Raw genomic sequence first — 15,506 nt, 5'->3', positions numbered from 1 at the left:
GTGCATAGATATTTGCAGTGTGTGTGTGTGTGTGTGTGTGTGTGTGTGATTACCCGCTGGATGAGGTGCTGGCCAGTGATCGTCTGATGCTAACTGGCTGGTTGACTGATTGGTTGAGGTCGTAGGCCAGATGACCCTGGAGCTCCCCCACAGAGAAACTGGGACCGACTCCTGTGATGACTGGAGCTGCACACACAGGGGGAACACACACGGTGGTCATGACCTACAGTTTATATCCGCCTCGAACAACTGGTGCAAAAGGTCAGAAAAACAAATAGACATATATCCTAACCAGCTGGGTTGACATGAAGTTTTCTTCGTTGTCCTAATAACACATAGAATCGTGGAATCAATCCAGCAGCAGTTGGATTCATGTACGGCAGCAAGAAATACATGTCACTTGTTGTTTCCTTTGTATTTTCACAAGGTTTAATTGACATTCATTTGTCACAAGTCTTTATTATTAAACATACCAACAGTTAGCCTGTATTAACATTAAATGGCATTCCATTTGGTTGAAGGGTACACAATGTTGTTTGTTTTGTTTTTGACTCGATGCAGAAATCAAGTCGGATGTTTCATCTGATGCACGAGGGCTTACTTCTCGAAACCTGGACCAGCTCAGTGACACTGAAAACTCCCGACGTCACAAAACTCTCCTGGAACTCTGGACCATCTGCAGAAAACACGAGTCAGCAGTCAGATTCTCTGTGTAGAGCAGTGACAATACGCGATCGCAGATGTTCATTCACGTCATTAACCGTATGTGCATGTACAGCACATGTAGTGGTTGTTGATGTGCTCCTTCATTTTGTTTCCTCTTTACCTTTATTTCTATCCTTTCGGTGCTGGTTTTGTTCTGCACCGAGTAAGAATACTATCATGCCAAGGATCTCTCCGAAAAAAGGAATTCAGCACACCATGCACAGTGCAGGCTGTGGGACATGATGTATTCACATGTTGAAATTGTTCTGAGCTTGTCGAGACATGTGGTGCTCGTCAGTGACGTGGTGTCGGCCTCACTGTTTGTCGTATCACTGGAGGACTGGCAGATAACAATAAGTGGTGCATGTTAACAGTCTGTCTTCTCTGACGGACGTTTTGAATGTTTACAAAACAACATCATCTCTTTCTCCTGTGGATGTAGTAGGTCATTACTGAACTTGTACTTGTTCATAATACTGAGCAAACGGATCACACCGCAGATAATGAACACAGTGGATGAAGACGACACAAGGTGCACATTCCACATTCCATGACAAAAGAAACCGTGACAAAGGGCATCATCTTATCACAGACTGACAGACAAAGGACGGCTCCTCCTTCACAGTACCCATGGTGGTGGTTCGACTGTCCTCCTGGTCAGAGCCCACCCCTGTACGACTGGGACTGCTGCTCTGCTCTGCCTCTGGAGAGGGGGGAGGGAGAGAGAGAGGGGGGAGGGAGAGAGAGAGGGGGGGTTATCAGATCAACAGCCTGAGTGACCTTGAGCTTTGACCACCAAAATGAGTTTGTCCTTGAGCCCAAGTGAACATTTCTGCTGAACTGGAAGGGATTCCCTGACGGAGGTCCTTAGACACCACGTTCACGAGGTCAGGTCACAGTGACCTTGACTTTTGACCACCACATTCTCATCAGTCTGTCACTGATTACAAGAGAACCACAGTAATGAGACTGGGACGAACGGATTACCACCAAACATGGTGCCCCCCAAAAAGGCTTGGAGATCCTTCATTGTTTCTCCGACAGGAAAAATAAATTCTGATGACTTTTTCTAAAGATGGTAGGTATATGGAAAAACTACAGGAGATCATTGACTGGATATTCCTCATCTAAGCGGACCTGGTTCCTGCTTTTAGCTGGGCTTGAATACAATGTGTTTTCTACCAGGATTAGTTTCGAATTAGACAATTGTTTGCTTCTGATGGCTTTGTTTCCCTTTTTTTCTTTTATTTTTCCATTTCTATTCTTTCAGTGCTGCTTTTGTTTTCGAATTGCGTACCGTTCTAATCATGCCGAGGATCTCTCTGCCATGAAAATGAATTTGGCACACTATGCACAATACAGGCTCGGGGACAAAAGGTATTCATATGTTGATGTTCAGAACTTTTAGCCTTTTACGATGGTTACAGCAGATCATTCTATAGTTTGAGATGTTTGTCCTTTTCTCCATTGTTTCTATCAGCGACAACATTCAGTCTGATGTCCTCATAGGTTCAGGATAATATGCATAGATCGCCGTCTTGCTAAAGGCCCTGCACACCTGTCCAGCTTTGTTCACGTATTCAGGCTGCTTATTGGTAGATGTCACATCTGTCCACATCCAGAAACTCACCTTTTGTCCCCCCCTCATACAGCGCTGTATGAATGTGTGTGAATGGGTGAATGTGACTTGTGTGGTCGACAAGACAAGAAATGCCCCATATAATTTGTTTTGAGTGAATTTTCGATCTGCAGAGGATTTAGATCTTGTCTTGTCAGAAATACCTTGGAAAATGCATCTTTGAACCATGCATGATATTAATTCCTTGACCTCTTAATGCCATCAGTTATTATTTGACACCATATGATAAACTATTTTTTGACCAATAAGCTTTAGATTGTCTCTCTAGCCCTATTATTTGTGGAAAATTAGTTTTTGGACCGTATTTGTGTTGACCAAATAATTCTAATTTCTTTAATAAATCAGAATTGTATAGGTGGGCCGTGATCAATTTGAGCCCATCTGGTGCCAACAAAAATCAATGTACTGTACAGTCCCTCTATGGCAGAGCCTGAAATCAGCTGCCCAGTCAACGGCAGTAGTCACTTAACGGTTAAAGAGCGGAAACAGATGAAGCGCGGCAGCTTTGGAATGATGAAGACGAAGCAGGTCTTCATATCTTCCAGGTTCTGTCCATGCACACATCTGGTGCCAGAGGAGTAGAGGGCAGAGCAGTCGTACAGTGAGTTTACCATTTGTCATGCAGGTGTAGCCCGTCTACTTTAAGGTGTAACAGGTCATGAGTATGTTGACTTACTGGTGTCTTACTGGGACAAAAGCCATCATTAACACAACTGGTTTCATTTGTAACCAAATCAAAAGCATGTCTCCACTATGTTTTTACATATTGTCATCCCCATTTCTCCACATTGAGTTTCCATTTGTGGCGTGTCAAGGATCTGACTCGGATTTAACCGTTTCAAAAAACTTAATGTTAACATGTGCATAATGGACTGTGAATAAATACTCAGAGTTTGTGTGGTTGATGAATTTTGAAAAATGTGGTCACTGGATGTATCGAAGCAGTGAGAAATGTTCTGTTGGTTTCCACCACTGAAAAAAAACACAGAGAGCAAGGTGGTGCAAGTGTATGAACGTGAACCAATGGTTCAGTAAGTGTTAATACAATCGTCCCAATATTACATTAGGCTTCAGTTATTTCAGCTGGAGCGCTGTTCAGCAAAAATGATCTTGAACCTTATAGGAAATGTTCAAAGACTGGTGCGTGCGTCAAGCGTAAATACTCTTAACTTTGTATTTCATAAGGAAAAGTTAACTTCTGGTCACTTTACAGAGATACACAATCCCACAATGTCTCCAGTGTTCTTTCAGATCAGTGTGGACTCACTTTATTTACATGCTGAGACTGAAACTAAGGCCAACAGTTATTTTCTGATGAACTGAACAGACGATTCCGACTTTTGCATCATTGATGAAAGAGCGCAGCTCATATTACCCTGCTCAGTCATAAAAGAAGCAAATCTATGGCTAAAGAACAAATATAATAGTTTTGGGAACATCGCAACATATACATTTTTTTACTCTGTCGCATTTGTGTTGTATTACCTAAAGCAACAGTTATACAACTGTTCTCTCCTCCCACCAACCGGTCTCAGCAGATGTTCTGGTTCTGTTAGAGATTTCTTCCTCCACAATCTCAGAGCTGCTCATTGAGGGAACTGGTGTGTTTTCTCTGTAGCATTGTGAGGTCTCCACCTCACTATGTAAAGAGCCTTGAGACGATGTATGTTGTGATTTGGCGCTATACAAAATAAAGTTGAAAACTTAACTGGTGGCCAGTTATCTGTCAAGTTTTCATAGTGTAGCCTTTACAGTTTTGGACATATTCGTAAATTTCTGCACTCCTCGACAACTCACTGATTAATTATAAGAGATGTCAGAAAGCTGTTGACAAGATAACATGACCTTGTCCTGCCTGACATTTTAAAAGTAGAACCATGTTTCTTCTTTGTTTTTCATACAATAGCACCCCTAGTGGCAAAACTGTATAAAATGGGACCATGAATCTCACTTGTGGTCTAAGTCTGTACACTTGAGCCAAATGTTATTGCATTTGGATGAAGAATTGCAAGTTATAGCAGATGGAATTGATATGACCACACCAACAGTAACAACAAGTGATATCTCAAATGGAACATGTGTAAAGTGTTGAGAGTCAGACAGACATAGTAATAAGTACCAAGTTTGGTGAGGCTTGGTGGAGGGATGTAGGAATGGTCAACAGTATTGACCCTTTTCCAACGGCACTTTTGGCCGCGCCGAGCCAAACCTCGCCGGGCTGATTTGCTTTTTCATTACCACTATTACTGTGCCGTGCCTCGCCCGGGATGGAATCTGGCCAAAGCAAACCGGCCCCTCCTCCAAAGGGCTGCACTGACGTTAGGGTGCATCGTCATTATTCAGCGACGAATCAGCGCCATCACATAAACAGGGTAAATAGCCTACACTGCTTAAACGCCGCCGAGCTAATTTTACTTTCACCTCAACATGGGTACTACTACGCGGACCAACGACGAGACTCAAGCCACCAATAAGCGGTAGATACCGAGCAAAATCAAAACAACAGCCTGAAAATCCATCATGAGACGTACCAACAACCGTTGCATGAAGCAAAAGTTTAAAAATGCAACAGTGGGCAGTGGCTTTGAACGTCATCAACCCAGGGCGGCAGGTGAGAGGACGCCCACGACCAGGTAGCCCTGCTGTAACGGAAAAGCAAACCCCTGCAGAGCCAAACTGTGCCAACCGAGCCAGCACATGTATATGGAAAAACGCCATAATGGCATTTTTATTGATATAGTCTATGAAGAATTTCGAAAAGGCAGAAAAAGATTTGTTGTAAATTTTCACAGTTGTCGAGATATTAGCCCTAACACTGTGCATCATTCGTTAGTTTCTCACCACATAGTGGTGCTATTGTTACCATTTTAGTATATGAAGGAGTGAGGTATTGGGAAGCTGTTCACCAAGTTTCAGTCTTGCAGCCTTTATATTTTTTTAAAGATCTCTATCATATTTTTGAACATATTTGAAAACCATTGAATTGAAAAAACTTTTACAAATATCAGCACCAAAAGTAATAGCAATTATCTTCTTAACAAAAAATATACAGAAGATAACAGAAGAAGGATGGAATAGAAGATAACTAATAGTGAAGATAACTATAAGTGTGTGATTTTCTCAGAAGAAACAGAAAGACCTTGACTCTTTCAGAGTGTGTTGCTGACTGTCTCTCCAGCCACAATATTAAAACACTGTGATTCCCTCTCCTGCTCCCAGGGCTGGCTGGCTGTCCATCATGTTTATTCTGCCGCGCAGTTGATGTTATTTTACTGCTGTGGAGACCTGGTGTCCCTGGTGTCATTCATCACTGGTCACCCCACTGTGTGTCAGTGAATGAGCCTCTTACCGCTCCTGCAGCCACAAGATAAAAAACACATGTGAACACTGCATTTTCTTTCACGTGTTTTTGGACTCCACTTGTAAGTTGCATTAGGCATATTTATACAAATGGTAATGGCTGACCAATGAGAAAGAAGCACTCAGATAACTGCTGGCTCACAGAACAACAGACCTTTTGTTGAGCCTGGGACAAAACGTCCCCTATGTTCCATATATTGGTTCAGATCCCTCTGTTGGTTTCATGAGAAGGTATGTTTGTTCTGATCCAGTCACTGTCACCTCAGTCTGCTTCAACCTCCTTTCCACAGACTTGTGTCTGTATTTAACCTTGTTAGTCTTGTTTGCTTGTACACAAGTCATTTGCAGATACCTGTGAATTGCACTGCCAATTTCTTCTCCATAAACGACGAACACTTCATCCACTTTCTTCTTGCCACAATATCTCATAATCCAATATGCAGATGACCAGGGCCGGAGCCCTGAATGGTTGTTGTTCACAACATTTTTCATATTGAAGGGAATGATGAACATTACAGCCTCTGGCAGCTGCCAACAGACCTTTTGAATATTTAATCCTGTTACGTCTGAGCTTTTAGACGAGCTATACTTGAGACTGCACCTCGCAAAAGTGTGGCTACAGGGATTGTGTTCACTGGGAATGTCCTATCTGTAATGTGACTATGACATATCTGCCCTACATGGCAAGAACAAATAATCCTATTGGATGCTAAACAGTGGTTGACTGTGATTGGTCAATACACGTAGAGAGTGACTGGCAGCTCACTCTCGGTGTGTGTGAAGTTCACCTTCCTGCAAGAGCATGTGTCTCTTAAGTTATAGCACGTCCTCCGGAATATGATCGTACATACAGTGCAGAACAGGACACCGTCCAGTCCAGGAAGTGCACACACAAACTGTAGGGAGGTGCTCAGGTAGGCTCCAGTGTGTGATGAATAAATGTTGGTTAAATACTTTCCTCAGTCAAAGTGATTAATGGTTGTCCAGTCTGAATAACAGTCACACCCCTGCAGCATGCCTCCTGTAGTTCTCCATCCATCTCCATTAAGGTCAAAGATCAGATGTTTCTTTGAAATCTGTCATAAGGTTTCCCTCTGCCTTATTTCCAACCGTAGTCCATCCTCCTTTCTTTCACCTATACCGTTAAAGGGGCAGTAAGCCATTTTAATTCAGCAAATATTTCCTCATGGTCCGCTAGCTGTCGTTTCTGTGTGAGCGCCAAAAAAATGGTACACTAGTGAGCATGAAGAGATCATAAACTGTTTCCTTTCTGTAGATGCCTCTGTTCATGTTTAGACTACTGACTGTAACCACCACTGGGAGAGTAGGGATGACCCTCTTACAGAGCACGACAACTCCCTGTACCAACAAATCGTTGGGGAGAAGAGAGTAGGAGAGTGGATGATAGACAAACATATGGACTGAAATTAGGGTCAAGAAGATGTAGAGCCTTGAAAGTGCTATTCACAAATGTAAATGTTGCAGCACGAGTTCTGACAGGAACTAGAAAAAGAGATCATATTTCTCCCGTGTTTGCATCTGAGAGCTGCACCGCCTCCAACCACAAGACCCTGCAGCGCATAGTGAAGGCAGCTGGACGGATCATTGGTGTATTGCACATTTTCAAGTTATTCAATTTATTTCGTTTCCTGTATATTTCATACACTGTACAGTATTTCCTTTCTATTGCACATTTTCAATCTCTTTAGTTTTTCTATACCGTTTGGTTTTGCCTTGCTTTTACTTTTGCACTATTTAGAATTTATTTATTGTATATATTACTTATCTCATTTATTTCTACTTATTGCACCGTGGGTCCGAGAGGAACGTTTTTTTAATTCCTCAGTATGTCTGGAACATATTGCAGAAATTGGCAATAAAACTGGATTGACTTGATCTCTCAGGACTACTTGTGGTTCCCAGAGGCTGTAAGAGTGGAAGGCGAGGCAGAGCCTTCAGCCACCAGGCTCCTCTCCTCTGGAACCAGGGAGGCAGACGTTTTTCTCTCTACAGTCTCAGAGCTGCTCATTGTGGGAACTGTTGGGTTTGTCTGTAATATTGTGAGTTCTCAACCTCAGTATGTAAAGAGCCTTGAGATGGTATATGTTGTGATAGGGTTAAAAGGAAAAAAGAAAAAACTAACCCTAAAATTGAAATGAAATCAAAATCCGTTCAGCCTGTCAAATAGATCTGCATGACAAATTCAAGTTCATACTTGTGTAGAAAGACAATGTGAATAAACAGACGCCCTGTGAACAATCTATGCACAGGTGCAGAGCAGAAAACTCTCTGCGTTGTGCTTCCCCCTTCAGGACGCTAGGTCACAGAACCGTCTGCCCTCTGCTATGTAGTTTGATTGTCATTGTCCGGTCAGATTCAGTTGTGAAGACCGGGGTGAATTTCATACTTGTCACTTCAGTGTCACACACAGTTTTTTACACAATTTTCAGCTTTTTATCTGTAAACGTATGACACAGATTTATTTTACAGTTTTACAAATGCTGATTTAAATCACTTTACAGATATAAAATCTTCTTTTTGACCCTAACTTCATCCCATGCAGCGCTGCTACATTCACAGGATAGACTTTCTCCAGCCCCTAAAACAGAGAACCGTCCCGTGATATTATTTCCATTACTTCTGATACAGAACTAAAACACTTTCGTGTGGCTGTAGCCTTACAAGGCTGAACTCTCAGAACATAGACTTCCCATGAACCCTTTCACCACCACTGGTACACAAATGAGAAGAGGCAAGGAAGTCTAGACGGACACAGAACCTCTCCCATCTCCCCCATCTGTTATCACATGGTTGACATGGGATGTGTCTGAAAGAACTGCAAATCTAACACGTGACCGTTTTGTCCTGCGAGGGAAAGTTATTATTAAAGAAGAAAAATAAGAGTCGTACTGTGTTTACACTAGTGGTCAACAAGTAGATGATGTAATCACGAGACATAATAACCATTTCTCGAAAAACTGCCAAAGACAATTTGAACTTTTCAAACAATTACATGCTTATTTTAGTCCGCAGGCCTGGAGCTTCACAGCGGTAACAGGCGTTACGTTTGTGTATGAGTGAGTGTGAACACACACCACCACAGTGCTACCAGCTGGCTGGGTCCGCTCCCGAAAACTGGCACATTCCAACAAGCTTTCTTCACTCAACTATCAATTATCAACCACTGCCAAGATTCACATTAGTTACCACTGCCATTTATCTTTTTTAATGTCATAAATAAATACAAGATCAAATAGACACATGACCACAGCCACTCCATAGGAAATGTTAGAAATATAAACATAAAAACATCACCAGGAACTACGACTGAGGCACTAATGCACATCCATTCATTTGTTTGCCCTTTAACTACCGGGCCGTTCCACAAGTCCTCTGTTGTGCAAAAAAGTCTCAGACAAAATATTATATGAAAATCTTCTGTCCTGTTCTCTGTCTCTCGGTTACACTTTTATAACCTTGCACATTCAACAGTTGAACAATTTAGGATGCTGAAGATCAACAGCGGAGCACAGTGTGATCTGCTGTACTGACACTTACACTTCAGCAGGTAGGTTCACTCAGCAGTACTGCAGTTAAATGCCAAATTGTCCGTCTGTCTTGGAAAAGTGTTGCCATCGAATTTATAAGAATTTGGTGGAACTTGTAGCTCTCTTCTCCTCAACGATAGTCTGGGACTCGGCCGAGAGAGGAGGAATCAATCTAAATGAAGGCACAGGGGCTCTACTACTAATAACACAGGTATGGGGCGCCGACCCCGGCCCACTGCTGTCCTGTCAATAAAGGCTGATGTTAGATGTCAGATAAAATGATGCATCCCGAGTTCATCCCAAATTAATATTCAGTGCACACTTTTTTATTCAGGGCAATAGCATTGTTAAGTTGGTGCAATGATGCAAATCTTGTTCCAAATGTTGCTAGAAAGTGAATCACATCATTTGGCTTTAAGCACAGATAGATATTTAATAGATCAGATCAGATCAGATAATCCTTTATTAGTCCCACTATCGGAAAATGTGCTACTGTAGCAAAGAGGATATTAAAATAGAAATATCAGTAAAAGTGATAAATTGGTAAAAATACAATATAAACAGAAGGAATATATATATAATAATTACTGCTGTCAGTCGATCGATTAAAACAAATGGATTCATTAATCGCACAATTTGCTGTGATTAATCGTGATTACACACCAGCGTCCTGGAAACCACAACAACACTCTTCACTCATATTTTACGCCTTTTCCGTGTTTCTAGTAAACTAAATGCATCAATGGCCGTAAAAAAAAATTTGCGCGTTAAATAGCACAATTAACGCAAGATGAACTCGTTAATGTTGACAGCACTAATAATAATATATATATATTTATATATGTGCAAATAATATATACAGTGTAACAGGACTGCACAAAATACATTGAAATGAGTATTGTACAGTAAGTGAGTGTACAGTGCAGTCTCATAACATTTCAGCGTAGAGTGGTGATGTTGTCGTGTAATGGTGGTCGTGTATATTCATAGTGTGATTACACTTTGTGTTTTCACAGGAAGTGAAACAACCTCGACTAGTGTCTCTTGTTGAAAAGACACTCAGCCTGGTTTCAAAATTAGATCTAGGTTCGCTGATTCCCTGGTCTGAGACACAGCACAGCTAAAAATAGGGAGCCCACATCGACATGGGCCAGCGGCTCTTCCACTTTGCCTGTCTATAGAACTTTTTGAAATGTTTGTTCTTCTGACCATCTCCTCTGTCATCTCTCCTACTTGACACTGGGATCACGTTGTGGAGTTCATCACGTTGTCTCTGCAGTCTCCCTTTCAGTTGTGTCATTCCAGTGTTGGTAACCAGTATCTAAATCCTACCTGTTTGTCCACTGACCAATGGAGGATAGGACTGAAGCGTGTGCTGGCACATACCTCTCTCCTGGACGTAGTAAGCGAGGTAGAGGTCGAGCTCTTTGACGGAGACGGAGATGTGGCGAGGCTGGACGCAGAGCACCGGGTTGGAGCACTGGCCTCCCTTCACCAGCCGCTCTCCGTCTGTGCTTTCCAATGGGATTCCTTTGAACAGGATCACCATCACCAGGTCCAACCTCCACACCTGGGAAGAGACAAAAGTGTTGACTGAACACCACATGAATCCAACTCTCAACAAGGCCAGTACTACAATAGAACATGAGGTGTACCCCTCCACGTGCACAGTACTGTACAGTCATCTATACTGGCCCCAAAATATCTGTCCTTTTATTATTTCATTGTTTTCCTATGCTAAAAAGGATGGAGCAAAAATGAAATCAGAATATTTTATGACAAGTTTCTATATCTATGTTTGAAAGTGAGTGAAGAAAATGGGATTAAATGAGAGTCAAGGCTAACTTCGACATTATGTCCAAATCTTAAGACCAACTGCTCTGATGACATCAGTGATGATGTCAGACCAGACAGCTCTTGACATTTTTTTGGAGATGTGCCTTTTCTTTCATCATATCATCAGATGATATTTATGAAACCAGATGTCTGTCTGTCCTTCATAACTAATCCAATGACACGATGCCCGAGCTGCATCACAGCATGTGACGGAGACTCAAGAGGGGACTGTTGTCTGGCCGGCTGTGACCAACAGGGGAGAGGTTCAATATCAAAACAGGCGTTAATCATCAGGAATAAATGATTTCAGTCCACTGCCATCTGGCTGATGACTATGAAAACAGTGATAGAAGGTCTGCTGACTATAGAAGAATGGACAGTGAAGTGTGATATGTTCCTACACTGTGACGTTTGAACAAGTGGTGCTGGAGCTGCAGAGGGAGTTCCTCTCTCTCTTCCGGCATCTCTATATTCTCTAAGTCTCCACCTTCCTCTGTAACATACCTTGAGATAATGAGTGTTGTGATTTGAACTGAACGGAACTAAAGGTGATGCTGGACATAAATGACATAACACTGCAAACTAAAGGTGCCTTTGTTTAGGATGCAGAATATCAAAAACATCTTCTTTTCAGCTAAAAAAAACATACACAAAAACCCCACCATGCATTGCTGCATAGTTGAACCTAATTCATATTTGCCTGTAAGCCATCCACTTTGATTATCGTTATCATTTATCGATCCTGGCTTGATGATGCAAACAAAAGTCCGGGCCGGAGTCCCGACTGCAGCTGCGGGACAGAACTACTGGAACAGTACGTGCACCGTTAGAGAGAACAGCGTTTACCTTGTCGGCTTGTCGGAGGCAGTCAATGCGTCTCATTTTGCCTTTCTGGTCGGGGTTCGACAGGACACAACACGCAGCTTTCTTCCCAGTGACCGACAGGACAAAGTCTTCCCTGCATTCAGGTCTGATGTCCTTTCTGAGCTTAGCCAAAAGACGGCTGGCCCATTTCTGTTTCACCTGATAACAGAAGGAAGTTGTCATGTCAATGAATGTATTGGTTAATGTATCTTAATAGCATACCTAGAGTTATTGTAATTTCGAACACTGTTTTAAAAACACTGTTTTCTTTTAACAACAAATTTAATTTCAATTGATTTGTAAAAATACATATATATTTTTTTTATTTCTTCAATGTCCCACCTCTGCTTTCTCCCCCAGCAGTTCATCTTTAACAGCTCTCTCTTCTTCTTTCGTCATCCTTTTCTCATGTTTTTTGAAGTACTTCCTCTTCCTGGCTTGCAGGTTGAACCATGTGTAGGCAAAGGCACGGACCTGGGGCAGCAGAGCCTCAATGAACGGATGGAACTCATCCTACGAGACAGACAGACAGACACATGTCAATACAATCGTGTGTGGTACAAGCACACTGCTGCTGCCGTGTATCAAGCACAGACACAAACTAATATTCAATCTAATAAAATGTATGTCCTATGGTTTTGTGACCAAGAGTTGGTGGTTTCACCGAATATGCAAAAGGAGTGTTCACGGCTTAGCCCAGAAAGCTCAGTGCCAGGCGCGGTGCTAAGGAGGGGCTTGCCCGTGCTTCGGCCTCCCCATAGCGTTGGCATGGCAGTGAATAGTGAATTGAGGAGACGCTTCTCCACAGATGCGGCGTCATGTGCTGGCAGGGGTCTCAGCCCTCAACCCAAAACACAAATTTTTCTGAGATAAGCAGTACAGAACTATGGCATCACCAAACATAATTTAAATGCTGAGTTACACCAAGTCTGAAGTCTCCTCGAAACTCGGAAATCACAGCAAGGACAAAGTGGAGATTGGGCTCCGTCTTATTTATGGATGTGAACATATATTATGGAAGACCGTAGTATCAATAAGCTCCGACGTTATGGGTGCTGCTGACGGTATTGAAGAAATTAAGTGATGAGTCTGAGTCTCTGAGTCTGGTTGTACTTCACCAAAATCAATGGAGTAGTGTAACAATCGTTTTGCAAGTAAAGTCGGTAACGCAAGGGATCTGTCGAAACATTTTGTGAAAGTAAGAGTACTTCTAAGCCCGAAGCCCCTTCACAGCTGCAGCTAGTGGGAGGAGGACTGGCTGTTTATCTAAATCTGTGTGGAAATTTGGCTTTTGTATCGAGTGAATGTCAGACACTGGCATTATAGCAATTACAGTTCTCTGATACTTGCCAATTAATATTTTAAAAATTGTGATTTGTACCTATGCACTAGCACAGACTTTCTCAACCACTGGGGCCCATGTGTGGGCCGTGAGTGCACTCTAGTGGGCCGCAAAATGTTTTCAGCTTGAAGTTCACTTTGAAAAAGTAAATTATATATTTTTTTAAATTAAGTTGATTACTCAAATAATATAATGGTAGTTGGATGCTCAAATAATATAAAGTTTATAAACGATTATTAAAATATTGAATTACTAATTCTATTAGCTCACTTGTTAGCGACAGCGCCACGTGTACGGAGGCGTGAGTCCTCCTGCAGCAGCCGTGGCTTCGACGACGACCCTTTGCTGCATGTCTTCCCCAACTCTCTCCCCCCTCCACGCTGACTACTGTCTGTCAAATAAAGGCTTAAAAAATGCCCCCAAAAATATCTTAAAAAATGAAAAGAAAAAAAAAATTCCCTCATCAAACAACATCATCAATATACGACGGTCAGTTTGCCGACAGTTAGCCTGAGCAAGCTGAGCAGTAGGTTGTGGTGCGGCGAATGATGGAAAAGTGCCTGAAACAAAAAACGAAGATGGTGGCATTATTACTTTTTCACCTAAAAATGATAAATGTGTGCGTAGATTCAATCCGGACTTCATTAAATATGGTTTGACATAGAGCCCAAAGCCCAATGTGTGGAGTGTGGCTCGACGCTCTCAAATGAGGCGTAGCACAGAGAAAATAAGCCAAAATAATTAAACTTAATTGATGAATAATTGATCAGTGCCCGGGGGTTGGACCCTGAGTGTCAATAAAATGAATCAAATTCATGACAACAAAATACTGAGCGAAGTTTAGAAAGAATGAAGAACTCATTCAAGGTCCGATGACGTCATTGCATAATAATTAGCCATGTGGATTTACCTTCGGTAGAGACGGGGGCTGGTTTGTTTCCGCAGCTACATTAACAAGGCTTGGCCAAATTCCAAGATTGGTGGCAAACTAAGAAAAACAGTCAGACGACACATACAGACAGCTTTCGTTTGAACTTGTTTGGAACAATTCTCTATTTGCAGAGAAGCGCACTCTGTTTGTGTATGACAGCGGATGTGAATGAGAGACTGCATGTAGACAGAGCAGATTGAATTATTGCATTATTATTATTATTATTATTAAGCATAATTTGATTAGGTCATCCACTGCAGACTCAGCATGCGCAAGCATCTGTGGTGATCCTGAAGCGATGTAGTTCCTTGAAAAACAAAACACAAATTTTCGACTTTATTATGAGAGAATATCCACAAAAAAATGTTCTCGTAAATTTACGACTTTGATGTCAGAAATTTGTTTTTTTCTGTCATAATATTACCCCACTGTAGGGGGAAATACACCATCGCACATATCATTAACTAGAGATGGAGTTTGGTGAAGTCCAGAAGTCATGAAGTAGCGTGGTTACATGGGAGTTGTTCATGGTTCATGAGGGTTTTATCAGAAGCCTCCTCTCAAAAACAGACTGACCCACTGATTAAATCCAGTAATACCACAAGATAAAAAGTGGTTTCAAGTGAAAAATCTGTTCTTCTCAGTGGATGCATGACATCCCGGAGGAGCTGCGAGCCATGCTGCGGCTAACATTTGCTCAGGTTTTCCAGACTTTAAACAGGATGAAGCGCCTGATTGGGACATTCCTGGCAGGAGATATGATACCACTGACAGCTTGAAATCTCTATATAGATGTCAGTCAAGGTCTTATTGACTGACATTTATATAAAAATTTAACCAATGGACTTTAAAATTTGTCCCTCATTCGTAGGGATGGGTACCGGAACCTGGTATTAAACTGGCCCCAGGCTAAATTTTGAAAGACTGTAGAATCAAGTGCAGGGGGCGAGTTCACTGCCCGTCTGTCACACACACAGAGCTGATCCGTGTGGCGATGGCAGAGAGCCAAATGGTCGAAAGTCTGGTTGTCTTTCACCAAAATTGATGGAGACAACGCTCGTTGCCAAAAATGTAACAAAGGTTTTGCAAGCCAAGGCGGCATCACGAGTGATCCATCCAAAGATGGGACGCCTGTTGAGCGACACGGGAGTCAACAGACTCGAGCAGGTACTTTTAGTCACATGCTCGTTCATCAGCGGCAGCCTTGGTTGTTTACAAAAGTCGATTCTTTCCGCGTCGTGGTATAAACCCCGCCCATTATCAGATAATCGGTTGTGATTG

General features: G+C 42.2%; 1 protein-coding gene across 8 annotated transcripts in view; it reads right to left on the bottom strand.

Moving 5' to 3' along the window:
- nfic (nuclear factor I/C) overlaps positions 1–15,506 on the bottom strand; it is a 55,636-nt gene that overhangs the window by 19,516 nt on the left and 20,614 nt on the right. For 3 of the 8 annotated variants that reach the window (XM_035646745.2, XM_035646743.2, XM_035646744.2), the window contains exons 2-7: positions 12,295–12,465; positions 11,935–12,111; positions 10,639–10,822; positions 1,304–1,408; positions 602–676; positions 54–186 (exon numbers count right to left, since the gene is read on the bottom strand). In XM_035646745.2, the coding sequence (XP_035502638.1) occupies positions 54–186; positions 602–676; positions 1,304–1,408; positions 10,639–10,822; positions 11,935–12,111; positions 12,295–12,465 (845 nt within the window). Of the gene's footprint in view, positions 1–53; positions 187–601; positions 677–929; positions 1,046–1,303; positions 1,409–10,638; positions 10,823–11,934; positions 12,112–12,294; positions 12,466–13,564; positions 13,589–15,506 lie in introns of those variants that run through there. The other 5 variants (XM_035646746.2, XM_035646747.2, XM_035646748.2 and 2 more) reach the window with 4 other exon arrangements.

This window comes from Scophthalmus maximus, chromosome 13, assembly GCF_022379125.1.
Source record: "Scophthalmus maximus strain ysfricsl-2021 chromosome 13, ASM2237912v1, whole genome shotgun sequence".
Taxonomy (NCBI): domain Eukaryota; kingdom Metazoa; phylum Chordata; class Actinopteri; order Pleuronectiformes; family Scophthalmidae; genus Scophthalmus; species Scophthalmus maximus.
Note: the sequence above shows the minus strand (reverse complement) of the source record. Positions and strands in the feature narration are given on the sequence as shown.